The 18050-nt window shown below is 37.6% G+C and overlaps 1 protein-coding gene across 1 annotated transcript in view; it reads left to right on the plus strand.

Annotated features, from left to right (window-relative positions):
* The window catches only part of LOC104865393 (nesprin-1), a 176103-nt gene that overhangs the window by 88625 nt on the left and 69428 nt on the right, over positions 1–18050 (plus strand). The window contains exons 40-49 of the mRNA XM_033763163.1: positions 1398–1553; positions 2987–3157; positions 5155–5288; positions 5767–5971; positions 7189–7371; positions 7950–8096; positions 10215–10369; positions 11497–11644; positions 13746–13840; positions 16925–17159. Coding sequence (XP_033619054.1) covers positions 1398–1553; positions 2987–3157; positions 5155–5288; positions 5767–5971; positions 7189–7371; positions 7950–8096; positions 10215–10369; positions 11497–11644; positions 13746–13840; positions 16925–17159 — 1629 coding nt within the window. The remainder of the gene's footprint in view (positions 1–1397; positions 1554–2986; positions 3158–5154; positions 5289–5766; positions 5972–7188; positions 7372–7949; positions 8097–10214; positions 10370–11496; positions 11645–13745; positions 13841–16924; positions 17160–18050) is intronic.

Consider the following 18050-nt stretch of genomic DNA (forward strand, 5'->3'; position numbering starts at 1 on the left):
ATACATAATATCTTATATTTTGACGTATTAAAAGCTACTGAATATACACTTACCTAATTATATATCTTTAAGTAAGCAGAAAATATTTTATTGTCCCAGTGAAGTAGAGAGAGAGAGATGAAAAAGTTGAACCACAACAGAAACAGGAAGCAATAGGAGTAAAAGGCATACAGTTTGTAATTACTATAGCAAATACTAGGCTTATCGCTAACACCATATGACTGGCTACCAAATCCCAATATTATTACCACATATATGAATCATGAGAAGGGATGAAAATCATGTTTACATAATTGAGACTCTATCCAAACTTAGAGTATTTTGAGATTTTTCTCCCTTCTAACCTCTAGGGCCTTCAAATGTATTTTTACTTCTACAAGTATACATCTGAATATGGGAATGTAACTGTGTCTTAATACTTGGCTAATTTTAACACTCAGTATGGGATTTATTCCTCTGCACAGTTTAGGTTCCAGCAACTGACCTCCAGCATTGGGCTGGAAGTCAGGAGGTTCAGAATTCTGAGGTTTTATACCTGCTTTGACCTTCACTTGCTCTGTGACCTCAGAAAGCTTGGATCACTTGATCTTCCCCACATTAATCTATTAAATGTTAGAATCTGTCTCGGCCTGCTTTACGGAACTTCAAATTTTCAAATGGCCTTAAAATATATGTTGGAATATGAGTAGGATATGGGAGATCTTTTCCTCATTTTATCTTGCCTTCTTGAACATTTCATCCGATAGTTATAAATGTACATCCAGAAGAAAATGAAGATTTGATTCATGAAAAAAAAATCCTCGAGTCTTTCAGAATCACATGTAATCATAGTGTTTTAGAAAGAAAGGAAAGATACTGTAATGGATACTCTTTGCCAGCCTTCCGGTGTCCCATGTGAAGAAACTGGGGTGCACTGGACATTATTCGCTTACACAAGGCTACACAGCTCAATAGCAGCAGAAATATTTCTGAACCTTATTCTGAACACCATCCTATCACATTTCTTCTGAGAGGGTAAGGAGTACAACTTTTTAAATACCAAATGATAATGACTTTAAAAATCATTTTGCCATTTATGACATTTTTCCTGGTAATGTTTTTCTTTAAAAAATACATGAGGCTATTTCCTTTTCTAGTAGACAATCAGATTTTATGTCTTTCAAGTTATGTCAGTTCCCTAGTAGATTAGAAGAAGACGCATTTTTAATATTTCTTTTATTTAAGTGTAGGAAGAAATATGGTTGTGGAGACCCTGTTTTCCTTTTTTAAGAATGGTAATCTTTTGGATTCGCAACAGATTTTTTGTGCCCAAAACTATGATAGCACAATTTCAGGGTACCCCCACCAGGGTTCCATAATAAAAGTCATTTTAAATGATTATTTTTTAAATCTTTCAGGACCTTGAAGATTTGATTAAAGCCAAAGAGAAAGAAGTAGAGGCAATTGAGCAGAATGGGCTTGCTTTGATTCAGAACAAGAAAGAAGAAGTGTCTGGCACTGTCACGAGCACGCTGAGGGGGCTCAACCAGGCCTGGGCCAATTTAGACCACATGGTAATGTTGCTGACTGCTTGCTAGCTCTTGTCCAATCAATCTCTGGGTTTTAGTTTCCTTAAAGTGACTTTGCAATTAACTACCAAATCCGTGTATCACCTCTTCGTACTATGAAGTCCATTCCATTAACCACTTTTTCAAAAGAAAAATCTAGCTTCTGGTGCTTCCTCTGAGAAACATTATGGTAAGTATTACTCACTCATTCCCATCCCTTTTGACACCGTGTAGGCATGGGTGATTCGCAGTGTCCCTCCAGCCTTGATTTTTCTCCTGAACTCTATAGAACCAGACTCTGAGGAACTCAGCTGGTAGACATTTCCCACTGGTCTCCAGACTCAGCTTTCTACTGTCTTTATCTTATCTTGAACCTGGCTTGAAATCTGTTTTACTATGTTAATTTTTGTAATTATTGCAAATGTTTGGAAACAATTTACTATGAAAGTATAAAATAACTGGTTTTTTCATGCAAATATAGCCTCCTGAGAAAACAAACTAGTATAAAGCGGAAACAGACTATTTAAATTCCTGTTGCTCTGTTTTACTTGCCTTCCTGTCTGTTTCAGGGCTGCCTAGGACAGGCCTGGCACCTGGCTGCACCGTGGGCATTGCCTCACAGCTGACACAGTGCCTCCTTTGTCCTGTGGTCCATCAGATAGTACTTTGATTGGTTGCAACAGTTTCCCTTCATGCAAGAAGAGAAGCAGAGAAAGCAGATGCAAATGAATTCACATGATCTCTTTCCTTTATCGGCCATACTTACTCTTTATTCAGAGGGTTTGATTTAGATCAGTGCTGACATTCAGGAAGTCCAGGTAGACATCTTATAAAGTCGTAGGGGCCAAAATAAAAAAATGTTTTGATTTAAACACCATGGCTTTAAATGTTTTGTCTTAAGATATTCATTCGAGTGAGTGAGTATGTTTGCACACGCATATGTGTGTGTACCTATATACAGATGTCATTTCTTGGGACCAGACTACCTGGATCTAAGCATAGATTTCTTATTTTCTAACAGTATGATTTTTAGATAGTCTTCATTGTCTCTCGGTACCTCAGTTTCCCCATCTCATAAGATTGCTATTGATTCAATGAGTTAATATATTGAAAACACTCACTTAATATATTTCCTAAATGTCCTTGCATGATACAGTTACTTCCTCTCACTTTAAAATATGTATATTGATCCCCGGTACCAAAAAAAAATACATATATTTATTAATCACCGTTTAAGCATTTATATTTAGACTGTGTTCAACAGTTTAGAAAGCAAAAATTTCAAAGTTTCTGCATTTTTACCTTTCCCATATCTTTTGAGTTTTTTAAGTAATACCTGAAACCTTGTTTTTAGATGCTAATATTTTCCATCAACTGAGTGTATGTTCAATTATTTTAAATATTACATAATTACAATAAGTGTTCCTCCTTTGCCAAAGGCTGGGCAACTGAAGATACTGCTGAAGTCGGTGCTCGACCTATGGGGCCATCACAAAATGGCCTTTGATGAAATGAATAGTCACCTCATGGAGGCCAGATACTCCCTGTCCCGATTCCGACTGCTCACTGGCTCTTTAGAAGCTGTGCAGGTGCAGGTAGACAATCTTCAGGTAAGACATGAATTTAAAGCATCCCCAACATTATTTTTAATTGATAAAATCTAATGACTAGCCAAGTTTGCCAATATGTTGTTTACATTTAATATTTTTTAAACCTGTAAATTTTACCTGCTTTACTGTGACATAATCAAATTTGCCTGTGGGCACCAAATTCTAGATGTGTTGCTCTAAGGCTAAGGGATAGTAAACTTCCTCTTATGTAAGGGGAGTCCGTGTCAGTGTGTTTAATAAAATCATTTTATGCCAAATCAACTTCCTTCACCCATCATCACTACTTTTTGTGTCTTCCCTTTCTCTTTTTATCCTGCCTTTCCAAACACTTTCTAAGGGATTAAAAAGAAAACAAAGAGAAAAATAGCAAGAGTGGTAAATATTTAAAGCATTAACTTATTTTTTTCCCTTCAGTGTAATAGCAGCAGACTGTCTAGTGTGTTCACCATTCCTCTTTCCTAGCGCTCACTGCTTGCTTTCCTGTACCTCCATTCTCATTGGCTCTAGAATTTACTGCTGCTCTTGCCCTTAGCTATGGCACAAGTGCCTGTCCCAGGACTCTTTCCTCAAATCACTGTCGCCCTCACTCCCCTGCAAACCTGAGCACTGGAAGGCACTCACTTATCACTGCTCTTTCTTCTTGATTAATAATGCAGGTGCTGGGCAGGGCAGGACCAGCCCCCGAGAGACAAGATGCCCAGGAGCCCGGCATGTGCCCCTGGTTCTTGTAGCTCACTTCCCTGACTTGGCTCTCAGAGCTGATGTATTGCCAACCTCCTGTGCAATGGTTCTGAAGGGAATGTGTCTTTTGGGATGGGGTGGAGGGAACAAGGACGAACTGTGTAAATCTAAATTCTTTCAACTTTAAATAGTTGTTGTGGATACCAGGAATCAAACTATTTTGAGCATGATAAATTTAAAACCACGCTTTGTTACTTTGAGGATGTTGGAAGTCTTTTTCAATTTAATATAGTCTGTGTTTAACACCTGCAAGAGTTACGAAAGGATTTAGTGCCCTTCCCTTGAACATTTTGATTTAAAGGCAATCAGACATCGATGCTAAATAGCACTAGATTTTGCAGCCCCGTTTGCCTGGAGAGTTCTATTAAGAACTCAGTCTATCATTTTGGCAACATTTCCCAGAAAAAATCATCTTGTAATTCCTTCCTGGTCTCTGGTGGAAGATTCCACCAAGCCTCCCTAGTGCAGACACTTTTCTCCAAGCAATTTTAAAATGTACAGTGCATCATCCTTAGTTATAGTCACGTTCTGTACAGTAGATCACCATAGTTTATTTCTCCTGTGCAGCTGAAACCATGAGCATCTCCCCTCGCCTTTCCTAGCCTCTGGGTAATCACCACTCTGTTCCCATTTTCTGTGAGTTCACCTTTTTTTAGACAATTCTAAAAAAGTACGCAGAGTGATCATATGTTAACTTAGTCACCCCACAGTGTAAACATGTATCCATATATCACATTGTGCTCCATGAATATATACAATTATCATTGTCAATTAAAAATACAATTAATTTTTTACATTTTTTGACAAGAACACCTAAAGGTAGAACTCAGAAATGGTGCTCAGAAAAGCTATGACTTACATAGCTTACTCGGTTATCAGGAAGTTTTGGAAGAACTACTATACATGTGTCAACAGAGTCCTGGTATTTGGTTTTGAGCATCAATGGGAACCACAGTATGAAAGACACTACTTATGCCAAGACCATAGCTTCCGACCAGGTAGGTACAGGAGAAGGGTACCTGCTGTGGTCATTTCTACCAGAATCCCAGGTGCCACTATACAAACGTTCAATGTCAAAACATCTACCACAGCCATAAAAAAAAAAAAAACATAAAAAGGGGAAAGGAAACTATCTAAATAAAGCTTATACAGCAATAGAGCAAAAGCCTGCATGTATATAACTTGGTACATTCTGTGAAACTGCTTATTAGATTTAGATGCCCTCATGTCATCTGTGAGACTTTTTCTTTGGACAGAATCTTCACGATGATTTAGAAAAACAGGAAAGGAGCTTAGAGAAATTTGGCGTTGTCACCAACGAACTATTAAAAGAGTGTCACCCACCTGTGACAGAAACTCTCACCACTGCACTGAAAGAAGTCAACATGAGGTATGCATACGGCTAACTTTACACATTACTCATATCCTAATATTATTGTAAATGTAATACAAACATCTTCTGACATTTTGAATTTGAGCTCTTCAGGTGCTATTTTAATAATGCTTTGATTTTCATCAAGTGAATATAGCCACGCATAGTGAAGCTATTGAGGACTAATTAGAACTACTACATGCCCAAAGACTGCTCACATCTCTATTATGTACCTTTAAAATACAAGTAAGGGAGGGCCAGGGATTTAGCTCAGTGGTTCTACCGTCTGTCTCACAAGTGCAAGGACCCAAGTTAGATTAAAAAAAAAAAAATACATATATGTGGAACATGTTACTTTTTATTGCATGAAATAGAAAGGAGTCATCCCTGCAGCATTTTCATGTTCACATGAACCTTGGTCGTGAAAAGTAAAATAGTCAGTAACAGCATTTGGTGAGACAGTCATCTGCCTACGCGCGTTGGCTCTTCTTCTCAGATGGAATAACTTGCTGGAAGAGATTTCAGAGCAGCTGCACTGGAGCAAGGCCCTCCTTCAGCTTTGGCAGCGATACAAGGACTACTCCAGTCAGTGCAGCTCTGCGGTTCAGCAGCAGGAGGAGCGCACCAATGAGCTGTTGAAGGCAGGGGCTAACAAGGACATCGCTGATGACGAGGTTGCTACGTGGGTTCAAGATTGCAATGTAAGTACAAGAACTACCCTGTTTCTCCAGTGCGCTGTGCTCTGACTTTGCAAATTTAGCAGAGCTAGAACTGATGTGTGTCAGTTTGGGTATGTCTCACTTGGTGACAGTTACCTGAAAATTATTGCCTTGTATATATTTTAAAGCCTTGTAGGATTGCAAAACACAGTTAGACATATTGAAGATGTACGAGTTCCCCTCCCATTATTTTATTTTTCTTACTTTTCCTAGTGGAATATGATCCATGAGAAAGACTTAGGTTATCTGTTTTTATTGAGATGGTCAATAGAAGAAATGACTTCATGAAGTATATCAAATTATATCTGGAAGAAATCGACTGGTAAAGTTATCATACACTTAAGGTTGTTATCTCCTCTGTAAACATCTACAATGGTTTTGTCTAAGAATTTGGTGGTAGAAAGTAGTCTTTTTGTCTTGATTTATTGGTATACTTCTTTTTAATAGCTTTTAAATAATTATCTTTTTCACTGTAGCTGCCAGTAAGCTACTTAAGGTTTTCAAGAAAGGCCCTTCTCTTGTTTCTTCCATTACATGGCTCTTACTGTTTATCCTTATTCATCCTTATTTTAATGAACTTATTACAAAAATCATCTCATAAACTTTCTCAACTCAGTTTATTAGGATGAGGCAAGTTATAAAAACTATGTAAATAAAAGTTTATTGTATCCTAGGATCTTCAACCTGAGTAATAACTTTAACACAAAAGATGGATACTTACAATAAAGATAGTAAAATGTGTGTGTGTGTGTGTGTGTGTGTGTGTTCTATATAGTTTATCCCATAGTTACTGTGTGAGTGTAGCAGGCCCTGGGCCAGCAGTCACATGTCCTCTCTTAGTAGTGGCTACAAAACAAGAACGGGCTTTCCATGGGCTTGTGATTTTGAGCATGTAAAAAACGTTTCACAAAAGGTGGCAGCAGGAGATGCCAAGGAAAGAACAGAGATACAGACCACTGTTACCTGTCACCCCTGCTTACCTGAACTATCCCTGGGTTTTACACTGCTCGAACATAGGAGGGTTATTGGAAACACAGTAATAAAACCACACATATAGAAGATGCCATGGGCAAATTAAGGCATGGTAAATAAAAATGAGTAGAAAAACATAAAATATAGAACTGTGCTTTCAATATCATCATATTGAGCAGCACACTTCACAGATGGTTCCACAATGCACATATTTTCACCTCCTACAGGACCTCCTCAGAGAACTGGGGACCACCAGAGACTCTCTTTTCATCCTCCGCGAGCTAGGAGAACAACTCAAGCAGCAAGTGGATGCTTCCGCAGCCCAGGTCATTCAGTCCGATCAGCTGTCCCTGAGCCAACACCTGTGGACCCTGGAGCAAGCTCTGTGCAAACAACAGACAGTGTTGCAGGTGCAGAGTTCATGTTCAGTGTGGGTTATAAAGTGGATGCTTCATAACAATGGGGCATAATGCAAGACATGGGGTTTTCATTAGTAAGACAGTGCCTCCTCCAAGACCAAAGCAAATTTGGGAGCTCCACAGGGAACAGCAGTTGGGTGGGATTTTGCATTGTTCTCTACAATGTGATTTTAAAATCTGTCTGGGAGACAAGCCCCCAAACCATGCCTGCCTCATGGTATGTCCAATTAACACTAAATACCATTAATACTAATGTTTATTTAAGTTTTTGCAAAAATCTGAATTTTTTCAGATGTAATCCATGATGTATTTCAGTAATAATGTTGGTTGTTGACAAGTGGTGTATAGAAATAATTCTACTACTTAGAAAAATTACATAAATGAAGAGAAATTTTATATCATTGTGGCCTTATTATTTTAGAAATAGCTTATCTTGGGAATGGCAGTTTGATACAAGAATATGGAAAGTGATTTCAATATCCATTTGCCATTTCACTAGAATTCATTAAAATATTGCTTTATTTCACTAAAACACTGATTTTTTTTTTCCTTTGTGGGTATGTTTAAAGGCTGGAGTTGTTGACTATGAAACTTTTGCCAAGAGTTTGGAATCTCTGGATGCCTGGATTGTGGAAGCCGAGGAGATCCTACAAGGGCAAGACCCCACCCACTCATCTGACCTCTCCACCATCCAGGAAAGGATGGAAGAACTTAAGGTAAGAGTGTTCATGTCTTTGTGCCCAATCTAGCTTCTGCCCTCAAAATCTTCAGGAAAACTCAGAATTTCTATAGACTGACTTTTTTAAAATTCCCAGGGAAACTGTCACCATCTCTGTCCTCCTGTTCCCTGGGAGTAGTGTTCTTAGTGTTGACAGCGATTGGTCAATGATAGCCCAGCCACGGCGGAAGACCTACCAGGACCAACCCTAGAAACCACCCCACTCCTCCTTTCCACTTCCTGTCCCACCTACTGCCCAGGCCATCACCTCCTTAATAGCTTCTTGCCTCGCACCTGTCTCCAACATCATCCTCCTGGTTCACCCTACTCCATCTCCCTGGTCAACACAGCCTTAGGCAGATCTTACATCCATCCTGTGTCCCACCTGTCTCTCACCTGGCTGTCAGGATGAGTTGTTTCTTTAAAGTTTTATTTAATTACTTTGATTTAAGCATTTTACATATTGCAGAACATCACTGAGCTCATTGGGATGCAGCCTGTAATCTTGTCATTCTGAGAGGATGAGGCAGGAGGTTCATAAATCCATCCCCACCCTGGGCAACTTAGACCTCATCTCAGAAGAAACAATTTTAGGAAGGGTTCAGAATATAATTCAGCGAGAGTCCTGGGTTCAATCTCCAATACCACAAAGAAACAAACAAACAAAGCACAGTGTATGCCATAACTGTATATAATCTTGATTTGTCAATTAGCAATATTAATAATTTTTAAAAGAAAAATTAAAGGTTTTACTTAATTACTAACAATTTTAAACATGCAGTAACATAAAAAAATGAATATCACAGATACGCAAAATTTATCCTATTATTTGCCTGGTTAAAATCCTGTGAGTTCCTATTGTTGTCAGGACAAAAACCAGTGGAGCCCAGCAAGTCCAGTATAACCTTCTTTGACCTTCCCCAGTGATGTCCTCTGTCATTGCTGTCCATCTGTCCCTCCAGCCCCTCAGCAACACATTGCTTCCCAGTCGGTGTCCTTTCTTCTCCTTTCTGAATTCTTATCTCTAGCAACACCTTCTCTTCCCAAAAGAATAAACTCCTGGTTTTTGTTTAGTGTCAGTCTCTTAAAGCTTCTGATGATTGTTCAGCATCTGGCTTCTCATGACATGTTTCTATTCCCTTCCTTTCATGAGTAGGTGATTCCTAGTGTGCTTTCCATGAACGGAGTAGTGTCTCACTTCTCTGTGTGCAGGAGGAAAAGCACAAGGTCATATCAGTTTTGTTCAGTCCTGAAGTTTACTTGTGAAAATCCTGCCATCTGGTAGTTACCCCTTTTAATTCAGTGACCAAGTGGGTTGTTTTGTTTTGTGATGATTACAAGTGCAAGCTCAGCTTGGACAATTTAGCAACTTAATGAGATGCTGTCTCACAATAAAGAATTTCAAAAGAGCTGGGTCATGATTCAAATCTCTGTATCACAAAACAAAACAACCCACTTGATCACTGAATTAAAAGGGGTAACTATTAGATGGCAGAATTTCCACAAGTAAACTTCAGGACTGATCAAAACTGAAACGATGTCTTGCTTTATACTTCATGTGTCAATAGTACTCCATTGTATATTTATACCACATTTTCTTTACTCTATTCATCTGTTGATGAACATATAAGCTTTTCCACAAGATTTATTGTGAGTTGTTATGATGATTTTTAATTAGTGATAAGAATTCAATAAATGTTAGCAATCCTATCGTATCTATTATTAGTATTGAATAGTAAAGTAGCACATTAACATGAAAAAACTAAATATAGACTAAGAATGTTTCATTCATCAGCACAATTTTTATTCCTTATCAATTCATTTGAGAATTACATATGAGTAAATAAATCATGTGAGTAAGATGACACATGTAAACTATGGATATCCAGCAACAGATAATGAGCATCTGTGTAGCATTTCTGTCCACAGCAATGCAAACCGGAAGGAGACAGCTTTTCTCTAGTTGTACCTCTAGAGACTGCAAGTGACCTCAAAGCACACATCAAGCCAAAGACTGGCTCTTTCCTGAAATCAAAAATGCACTGTGCACATTTTAAAAAGCTCTGCCTTTTCCAACCATGGTGCCCATAAACTTGGTCTTCAATCTTGTCTGCAGGGACAGATGTTAAAATTCAGCAGCATGGCTCCAGATCTAGACCATCTCAATGAGCTGGGATATAGGTTGCCCCTGAATGACAAGGAAATCAAAAGGATGCAAAATCTAAACCGTCTCTGGTCTCTTATCTCTTCTCAGACTACAGAAAGATTCAGGTAAGCAAGAGGTGTTTTGCGCACTCCAATTATCTTAATTTGTTTTCTGCTGCTATAACAAAACATCACAGACTCAGTGGTTCACAAAGAAAAGAAGCTTATATTCTCATGATTTTGGAGTCTGGGAAGCCCAAGATTAAGAGTGGCAGGATTGACTGTCTGGTGAGTGCTACTCTCTGCTTCTAAGATGGCTCCTTCCTGATGCAACCTTGAGGGGAGGGGCCACCACATCCCCTTATGGAAGAAGGCCAAAGCCCAGAGATTTGGAGGCTACATGAAAACTTTTTCATAAGGGCCTTAGATCCATTTATGAAAGGAAAACTCTCATGGCTTTATTTCCTTTCTTTCTTTCTTTCTTTCTTTCTTTCTTTCTTTCTTTTTTTCTTTCTTTCTTTCTTTCTTTCCTTCTTTCTTTCCTTTCTTTCCTTTCTTTTCTTTCTGTTTTTATTTCTTTACATTTTTTTTTTTCCTGCAGTGTTGCAGACTGAACTGGGGCATGGTTGGCAAGCATCCTATCAGCAATTGATATACCTCGCCCTTTCACAAGATTTTATATTGAGACAATGTCTTGCTAAGTTGCCCATGCTATCCTCAAGCTTGCCATCTTTCTGCCTCATCCTTGCGAGTAGGTGGGGTGAGAGGGGTGCAAAAGTGTACTAGCCCTAATCACCTCTTATAAGCTCCACTTTAACTGTAGGACATTGGCCATTAAGTTTCAACACCTGAATTTTAGAGGGGACACATTCAAACATAGCATTGTATCAATAGAGTACAATTTCATTATCTGCATGGATTTGTAAATTCTGTCTTTTCAATAACACTAAAAAAAAGGTTGAACTAGAAATGGAAAACATAAATCGTAATGTACCTTCTCATATTTAGAAAAAAGTTTGGGTATGAATGTTCAAGGAACATGCATAATTTGAATCACTTAAAATGTAATATTTTAAACTTTCACTTTTTTCCATTTTTCTTCTTTTAACTTTGCCACCTACCATGCCTCACCTGAAAGCTTTGTGGTGATTCCACTAGAATTGTAGGCAGAGGATATTTAATCTAGTTTTATATGTTAGAGGTATAAGCAAAGAAGCAAAATAATTATTATCCCTTGTCCTTCATTCTGTCAGTAAGTTGCAGTCATTTTTGCTACAACATCAGACTTTCTTGGAAAAATGTGAGACTTGGATGGAATTCCTGGTGCAAACGGAGCAAAAGTTAGCTGTAGAGATTTCAGGCAATTATCAGCAACTTTTGGAACAGCAGAGAGCACATGAGGTAAGTTGTGCCTGTAGCTTTGGGGGTTAACAAAAATGTTGCAGGCCTTTACAAGGTGCTATAAAATGCCACGTGGGCAAAACAAAATTCTGTACCTTTTCTGCTCGAATGAATATATAGTTTCAACTTTCTTAAGCTTGAGGTTTTAGTATCTTGATTACAAAAATGTGCACAGTTCCCAATTGCATCTTTATTTATTTTTCTTATATAGGCATGTGTCAGGCATCAACACTTGGCAAAGTATGTATAGTCCCAGAATTGTCATTTAAAGCTATTTACTGGCAGGGCTTGGGTAAGAAGGAAAAGTAGAAGGAATGCAGGAAGCTAGACAATTTTTGAATTGCATTATAAAGTACTTTAATATTGCCAAGGCTAACTGTTTCAGAAATGGTGCTCCAATCAGAAGTCTTTGATAAATAAAATTATCTGTTCTTTAAAAAAACATATATGAATTTTTAGCCAGGCATGGTGAAATATGCCCATAATCACAACACTGGGAGGTCAAAGCACAAGGACTGCAAGTTCAAGGTCAGCTTGGGGAAGTTGGTGACTTAATGAGACCTTGTCTCAAAACTTAAAAAAATTGTCTGGGGATACATCTCAGTGTAAAGGCTCTAGATTCAATCCCAATATCACACACACACACACACAAAAAGGCAAATACAAATTCTATACCCAGAAATCAAGCTATCAGGTCTCCAAGTGTACCTCTTTATCAAACTATATTATAATTATTTCTCAGGAAACACCGAGAGCATAATCTACAAAAACTGAATTAATTTGCCAACACTTTGTCTCTATTTTGCTATATATTAGCATGGTTAGGTTGCTCTACATGCTTATAAAATGCACATGGAGGTGTAAGATTTATCTTAGACTAAGGGGCAAAAAATCAAAACTTAAGAATGAAATTAGTCTTAGAGCATTTTGCTCAAATTTCAACAATACAGAATTTAAATATATATAAGATATTTCTTAAATCTAGTTTTGCTGAATTAACAAATGACAAGATAAAAGACGGGGGTCAAAACAACAATGACATATCGCTTCACACACACTAGGATTGCTACCATGAGAAAGATAGCGATGGTGGGGTGTAGGATACTGGAACCCACCTATGTTGCTGATGAGAATGTAAAGTGGTGAAGCTACTTTAGAAACAGTTTGACAGTTCCTCCAAATGTTAAACAGAGAGTTACTCTAAATGTCCAGTAATTCTACTTCTAGATATTTGCTCAAGAGAAATGAGAACGTATCCACCCAAAAACTTGTATAAGTATTGTGTTCACAGTGACATCATTCGTTACAGACAAAAAATGGAAGAAACCCAAATATCCATCAACCAGAAAAATAAAATGTGCCATATGAGCAATACAAAAGAATAAGTTACTGATGCACATTACAGCATAGATAAAATTTTCAAACATTATGTCAAATGAAAAAACTGGTCACAAATGACCACATATTACATGATCTCTTTTATACAAAGGATCCACAGTGAGCAATCCACAGAAACATGAAGTAGCTTACATGTCACTTAGAGCTAGAAGTTGGGAGGAAATGGGGAATAATGGCTGATGAGTAAAGTTTCTTTTTGAGGGGATTAAAATGTTCTATAATTAATTGTAGTGTTGTGTCTACAAATCTGAAATATAATAAATGTCATTAAATTAGACGTTTAAATGTGTGATTGTGCCGAATTATATTTCAACACGCTGTTTGAAAAAATAATGGAAATAATTTCAAAAGACTCTTCTATTGAGTTTTTTATTAGTGAAATAATTTTATTAATGAAACTGAAAAACAGTGAGTGCATTAACTTACTTTAGTAGGTGCTTTTCGGAAAAAATATGAGAAACATAAGTCTACTTTTAGTCATTTAGTTTTATTAAACCAAAAGCTAAACTTTATCTTCAAGTCTATCTTAATTGCTGATTTAAAGATAAATTATTACTACCCTGCAAGATTTCACATATACCCTATTTTAACTGGAGATACTTTTTATAGCCTGGCTAAAACCAGAATATTTGGAAAAATCATCAGAGAATTGATCACTAAAATTAGGAACTATAAATCATATTCTTCTCCTTTGAAATTATAGTTGTTTCAAGCCGAGATGTTCAGTCGTCAGCAGATTTTGCATTCAATCATTATTGATGGGCAGCATCTTCTAGAACAAGGTCAAGTTGATGACAGGTAGGATCTTTGATAAATTATTATGAAGAAAGGTTCCCGTAAATTAGTCATTTTCTTTTTAATGAGTAGATTAGAGGGCATGTATCCAATCTTCCTAAGGCAATTGTACTGTCACAGAGCCTCAGTAATTGGAGAAAAGCTTGTCTGAAACTCTGAAATGAGTGTGTATTGAATCTTTTTAGAGAACTGCTATTATATGATATGAAGGACATGCAGTAATTGGAAATCACCTAGCCAACCTTCGCTAGTCCTCTGTAGGGACTGGGATTAATGAATAGATCAGAATGAATTGTATCAATGGTTTATAAACAGATGTTTCTAATGTTCTTGTACAATTACAGAAATTTTGTTCCTAAAAGGAGCCTAGATATCACTAGTCCATCTCTCCTACTTAGGGATGAAAAACCTGAAACCTACAAATGTGAACTGATTTGACCAAGGTCACCTAAATAAATAGCAGCAGAATTAGGCTTTGTGCTTCTGTGTCTGGTTTGTAGTCAACACTGGAATTATACTAACCGTCTTCCTTCTGTTCCCTGTTTGAAAATGATTTATGACCTTAAGCCAGGTTTCATTCACCCTAAAATCCTTCTTGCTCTTTATTTATGTAGCAAATAGACTCAAAGGTAAAAATCAGCTTTATAGCATGTGAATTGGCAATTTCATACAATATTTACATCTCCTAAGAATAATATTTACTTGACATCATCTATTTTCCATGGTGCTGTTTGGGGAATTAACTTTATTTATTTTATTTCATGTGTACATCTTTCTCATATGTAGGCCCAACAGTTGTGATTAAGATTATTGTCTTTTTTTAAAAAATAAGAAAAGAAATCATTTTTATTAAAAGTTTTGTTTTTAATGTTTTGGAAGTAATTTCAGTTTTAAGTGGATATTTCTTTGGAAGTACATGAAAGATTTTCATGGTTAAGTTGGAACAACAAAATGTGATATTGTGTTTATTTTATTCTGTGCAAGCCCAACATAAATGTGAGCTACACTGATAATTTAAGACCTTCAAAATAACACCAATTCAAGTGCAATTAACTTTTATCTTTTTTTTATCTTTTGCTTTATCATCCTTTGGCCAACTCTATAGCAATATTATAAACACGTAATTAAGTAAAATAAAAATTGAAAATCCTATATAAGCCAACATCTGTTAAATTTTAAATGCTAACATTTAGGAGGAAAAAATGAAAATGAGAGAGTTCGGCCTGAGAATAAAGAATTTTTAAATTTGCACATGAAAAAAAAGAAAGAAGAAAAATCAGATTATAGCTTGTTGTCAACAGGAGGGCTCAGATGAGAAATACGTTTGCATTCTAAAAGCTAGTCTATGAGTCTTGTTTTTTAGAGCATCACTTTCGGTGCTGAGATGTTGTGTTTTAGTAGTTGCTCACATTGGCAGGTAGATCAGCACAGCCTAGTTGTACACTGTGAAGACAAAGGCATTGAAGAGATCTTGGATGATGACGTGAGGTGAAAAGCAACATGCTCTGGGCTAGTCACAAGCCTGGGAGTTATGCGTTTCTGAGTTACAGATGCTTATAACTCTTAAGAAGTATCATGAAGCCAATTCACATTAGGACTCTACAGTGGTACCTCCTCAGTTCACAAACTAAATTTTTTCCACGATTCAGGGGAAAATAGCATGGTTGTGTTCATCACCCAATGTGGAGTTTGCAAATGGCAGCATACTTTTGCTGAACACTTCTGTTTGTGAACCAAATTGTTCACAAACAAAAGCATTTGTGTACCAAGGAATTACTACAGATGGATGGACAGATGGATAGATAGATAGACAGATAGATAGATCAAACTTTCCTTTCCTAAGCAGAACTTATTAAAATCTAGATAGTTACCTTAGTGACCTAATTTTAAAATGAAAGAGCATAGGAAATTTTCCTAGGGTTTACAAGTACATTTTATTTTTAATACTGGCATTGTTAGCTTTCACTACATATGCTTTGTTTGTATGAGTCGAATCATAAATAGGTTTTTGGAACTTACAAGCACACCTGATTATAAAGTCAAAGTTCACAGTGGCCCAAGATAATAACATAGATGTCGAGAATAAATCCAATTCAGTTTGACCCTACGCCCAAGAGAGAAAAATATATCTGAAGAATACAAACAAATACAGTAACAAATACAATAGAGAAGGCAAGTACTTTTTCACTTTAAAAATCAAATATGTAAAGAAACCTGGAGGCTACAAACTCATCTGGACAATGTGTATGAGTCAGTTGTGAGCCACAATTTAAATGATAAATAAAAATGAATTACTACAAATATTTTTAAGGTAGAAAATACAGAGGTAGGAAGAAAATATTTAAGAATCCTAAGGTTCTTTTGCCAAAAATTGGGAGTACTCAATTAAAATTAACTCTCTTTAAATATATGAATGACCTTTATAGAGACCAAGATAACTAGGATCATTTTCGTTTTTCTGAAAGCAAAGTTAAATTGGCCTAAAATGTAGAAAGGAAAAGTTAGATTAATATGTGGAATAATGTGCTAGAACATTGGAGATATTGATTATCAGCAATACCAAGAACATTTACAGATTACAGTTTTTTAAAATACCTAAAAAATAACATCATGTGGCTTAAGTGGCTTATAATTCTCACAGCCATAACGGTTTTGTCCATCCAAAGTGCCTTTGATTCTAGCTGAAGACAGAGTTTATAAATAAGCTCTGCCCAGCATGTTTTCCTGTCGTGAGACATACAAGGTGCTGTCACAGATGTACTGCAATGAGCTCAGGCTTTGGGCTCTTCCCATGGCCCTCTCCCTACCTCTTGTGCACTCAGGAAGAGGGCCATTAACATTGACCCTGTTGGAGATTTGCTTCCAGCCTACACTGACATCTGAAAGTGCTCATCATCTGCAGATAATTGGTCGTTTAGTTTGAAAAATTACTTGCAATAGACCCAATATTGGCATAATATTTGAAGTCATCTGCCTTAGACCACTTCTCAAGCAGGGCTTATTGTCATCAGAAATTTACACATAAGCTGATTCTGTTACTATGTCCAAGACGACAGTTCTTTTATCGTGTGATTACATCTTCCTTAGGGATGAGTTCAACCTGAAATTGACCCTCCTCAGTAATCAGTGGCAGGGAGTGATTCGCAGGGCCCAGCAGAGGCGAGGGATCATTGACAGCCAGATTCGCCAGTGGCAGCGCTACAGGGAGATGGCAGAAAAGCTTCGTAAATGGCTGGAGGAAGTGTCCTATCCCCCCATGAGTGGTCTCGGAAGTGTCCCTGTACCATTGCAGCAAGTGAGGACCCTCTTCGATGAAGTGCAGGTAAGAAAACACACCTCTTCTGCTCACACCTCTTCTGCATTTCCACTGAAACCTTCGTCTTGGCTTCAGTCCTTCCAAAGGACTCTGTAGTGACACTGAAATTAGGAAAAACATTGTTATCCAGTGTCAACCAAACTATGAAAAGTGATTGCACTGAAAAGACTGCATTGAATGGAGCGGCTGGAGCACACCCCAGTCTCTTCCAAAGACTCCATCACTTCCCACACCAAGGCCCACTGCAGCTCCTTGTGCCCAACGTGGGATGGAAAGGGAATGGATAAGGAAAAAAAGTGCTAATTATGTATAAAACTCATGAGCAGCTTAAATGCATAATTTAAGCCCTCCAGAGAAGGCAAAAGACTTAGTCCTCCAGCTCTTTGTTCCTTCTCATCTAGACCCTTACTTTTACCAGCCTGGGAATTGGGGCTCCCACATCTGAAATAGATGCCTCCTAGTACTCTCCTCAGTCCTTGCCCATATATTCTGTGGGCTCCACCTCCTTTGAAGGTTGCTGTTTTCTGGTTCTTTCTCCTCCGACCTTCTCCGGGAAAACTCATCTACAGACATGACCTCAACTTCCTGCTACCATCAGAGAAGAGGCAAATTGGTATTTCTGGTCACAGTCACCTGTTGAGGTTCAACTCCTGTATCCGACCACCTTTTAGATTTGTATCTATGTGTGTTGCAGATGTGTGGAATCCTGTGGATTCCTAACAGAGCCTGTTGTCTCTGTACCAAACGCTCCATTTTCTGTGTCCCCAGTCCAAGGAAATATTATCACCAGCTATCCTGTCTGTTGGTCCAGGAACCCCAGAGTCACTAGAGAGCTGTCCTCTTCTTTGCCTCTCTCCATATCTAATCTGCTTCAAGACTCCATCCCTGTGGCAGATG

Source organism: Fukomys damarensis, unplaced genomic scaffold (assembly GCF_012274545.1).
Source record: "Fukomys damarensis isolate Sample0158 unplaced genomic scaffold, DMR_v1.0_HiC HiC_scaffold_14, whole genome shotgun sequence".
Taxonomy (NCBI): Eukaryota; Metazoa; Chordata; class Mammalia; order Rodentia; family Bathyergidae; genus Fukomys; species Fukomys damarensis.